At 39.3% G+C, this 2,871-nt stretch overlaps 1 protein-coding gene across 2 annotated transcripts; it reads left to right on the top strand.

Moving 5' to 3' along the window:
* The first annotated feature begins 672 nt into the window (after positions 1-672).
* Positions 673-2,354, top strand: LOC120049219 (histone H2A.Z-like). 2 transcript variants are annotated; one of them, XM_038995455.1, is made up of 5 exons: positions 673-757; positions 1,033-1,110; positions 1,435-1,614; positions 1,779-1,908; positions 2,019-2,354. In XM_038995455.1, exons 1-5 carry the CDS (start codon positions 755-757, stop codon positions 2,078-2,080), a joined length of 453 nt encoding a protein of 150 aa, XP_038851383.1. In that variant the 5' UTR covers positions 673-754; the 3' UTR covers positions 2,081-2,354. The 2 variants fall into 2 exon arrangements, with proteins under 2 accessions (XP_038851383.1, XP_038851384.1); XM_038995456.1 differs by having other exon boundaries at positions 1,501-1,614.
* Positions 2,355-2,871: the final 517 nt, after the last annotated feature.

Raw genomic sequence — 2,871 nt, forward strand, 5'->3', positions numbered from 1 at the left:
TTAGATTAGGGCCTAATGAATTTCAAAATCTTTAAAATTGTTACATGTTGCTTTTATATTTTTGTTCAGCATATTTTAAGCTTAGCTCCTAACACTATTTTAACTCCAAACCCTATATTTAACTTGACAATGGTATAGTTGTTCATAGAAAGGAAAAGCACTTTAATAAACATTCCCTTTATTTGAGATATGCATTGTTCGGAGAGTTTGTATCTAAATGAGATGGATATCCAGCACTCTGTAGACTTTTTCGTTATCCTCTCAGTAAGCCTATTTCAATTTGTGAATTGTAATCAATCATGTTTTTTTCTGAAGGGCTCAATTGATTTATCAACTGATGTTTCATGAAGACATTTCTTACACTGCAGATATTTGATTGATTATTAAGATACATTTTTTTTTAATTTCAATAAAAATGATAGGTCCACACATAGCATAAACAGATGTTATGTTATTCTCTGCTATAAAGTCTCCTAAATAAATTGAGAATAAAATAGAAACTACTTTATCCAACATGCAATGAGAAATTACGTGTCAAATTCCCGCACAGTGAGCACTTTTACATTGTGATTGGCTAAGAGCCATGCCCAAAAAATGTATTCGAGAGTTGATTGGCTGGCTTCTTCCATGCAAAGTCCCGGATCAAGGTCCTCTCAATAAATACAAGGCAATCCAAGGCGGGACTACTTGTTCAAAGTAGACAAATAGTCGTGGAAGATCTGTGCAACTGCAAATAGCAGGGACATCTTACACAATGGTATTTTTATTTATTTATTATTCGTTGCTAAATCTATCACTTTATTGAACGAGTGCAACGTGAGGATTAGCCTGTATTCGAGAAACATGTGTCTTCGCTAAAGTTATTCTGTAGCTAATGTTAGCTAGTTACGTTAGGTAACTAACCTTAGCAATGCGAATCGCCTGGCTATTAACCATAGCACGCGCTGCCGAATAAACTGGCTAATTAAAAATAAATGTATTTTGCATCAATTGCTCAATACATATCTATACTTTAATGGCTCTATATTACAGGCTGGTGGCAAGGCTGGAAAAGACTCCGGGAAAACTAAGACGAAGTCCATTTCGCGCTCACAGAGAGCCGGTTTGCAGGTGAGTACATCAGTCATTCATTACATGCTAACAATGCTAACGCCAGCGCCAACAATTATGGTAAACGTGTGGGAAGGTAGCGCAGTTACTTGTTAATTTGCAAATTATGTAGCGAATGTATAAATGTTGGTAACCCGATACTAGTTAGTTGAGTTACTTGGTAGTGGGTGTTTTGTAAAATAATATTTTGTTGAATTGGCTCGTGATTTACTGATGGCTAACTAGCTGGCTAGGTAGCTACTTGATTGAACACATGGCAGTGTTATTCGGGATCCTTGGGATGACCATAATCCTTACCTAACGATTTTACATTTCGAACTTCAGTGGGGTAGGGACGTAGCACGGACGGGTGAAGGCATGCCTTTAAACGTTTCCCGCCCTGCTTTCCAGTTCCCAGTGGGCCGTATTCACAGACATCTGAAATCCAGAACAACAAGCCATGGCAGAGTTGGGGCGACTGCAGCTGTGTACAGCGCGGCTATTCTTGAGTACCTGACTGCTGAGGTAACGTTGGTCGACATCGCGACTGATTGTTGCATGTTTACAACACACTTTGTGGCGGTTCATGACACTAAAACATACAGTACTGTGCATGCAATCGAAGTTAATTGATGTGCTCGTGCGAGAGTCAGTAACCAAATATTTACCCACGCGCTGGTCAACTTCAGGTTCTGGAGCTGGCCGGAAACGCATCAAAGGATCTGAAGGTCAAGCGTATCACCCCACGTCACTTGCAACTGGCCATTAGAGGCGATGAAGAGTTGGATTCTCTCATTAAAGCTACGATTGCTGGTGGTGGTAAGTGCAGAAGTTATTTTGTAGTCTTTGCCACTGGGATTGCCTTTGTACCAATTTGCCTGTTTTTTTTAATTTGCATCCACTAATTACTTGTTTTTTAAATGTTTCAGGTGTCATCCCTCATATCCATAAGTCTCTGATTGGAAAGAAGGGACAGCAGAAGACCGTATAACCCTGTAAACAGTGGCATTGGGTCATGTCATCTCAGGACATTCTGCTTAAATGGTTCAAAAAAGTATTTTCTTGGTAGTGTTTTAGAACTTTTTTAAATGTATGAACTTGCATCTACTCATCTGTGGTATTTTTTAAAAAGTAGCTTCAGAGAAGCTGTTTTATTTTGGGCTTGAATGTTTTTGGTACAACTGGTTTGGTTTTTATTGTGTAAATTTTTGCATACCTGTGGCGTTTCCATGTTTTATTTGAATAAAGCTCGAAGGTATTGTGCACCTGTGGTTCCTTACTTGCATTCATCTTTTAGTGGGTGTTGTGCCCTATAAATCCATTATGCTGCATTCTGGATTATTTTTTTACAAGGAGTGCACATTAATCAACGTTTCAGTAAAAGTGTTTGTTTTAGCCAGGCTAATTTTCAATTGCAGTCCCTGGGCAGGTTATTAAAAACTATTACAATAGACAATCAATGAGCAGTGAGCACACTCAGCGCAACATAGGACATGTAGAACCCCCCCCCCCAAAAATGTATGCAGACTGCAACAAAACAAAATCCATAAAAGCAAGTGTTTGCATACCTCAAGCTGCAGACATGGAAAGTGGCAATACAGAACTAGAGATTATGTTCTGTGGTGCAGCTGTGTTGTCTGGCAGTGTATTCCAGAAATGGGAAGCTCAGAGAAAGCAGATTGACTAAAGTTGCTCTTAAGGGAACTAGAGTCCCCTCATGGCAGACCTTGTGGATCTGCTGCCGTAGGTTTGTGTTTTCTGTTGAACAAAAGTACTGAGTGG

Source organism: Salvelinus namaycush, chromosome 6 (genome assembly GCF_016432855.1).
Source record: "Salvelinus namaycush isolate Seneca chromosome 6, SaNama_1.0, whole genome shotgun sequence".
Taxonomy (NCBI): domain Eukaryota; kingdom Metazoa; phylum Chordata; class Actinopteri; order Salmoniformes; family Salmonidae; genus Salvelinus; species Salvelinus namaycush.

Coding starts and splice junctions, on each gene's coding strand:
- LOC120049219 (XM_038995455.1), top strand. Junction 1,111..1,434: donor CACAGAGAGCCGGTTTGCAG/GTGAGTACATCA, acceptor TTCGAACTTCAG/TGGGGTAGGGACGTAGCACG. Junction 1,909..2,018: donor AGCTACGATTGCTGGTGGTG/GTAAGTGCAGAA, acceptor TAAATGTTTCAG/GTGTCATCCCTCATATCCAT.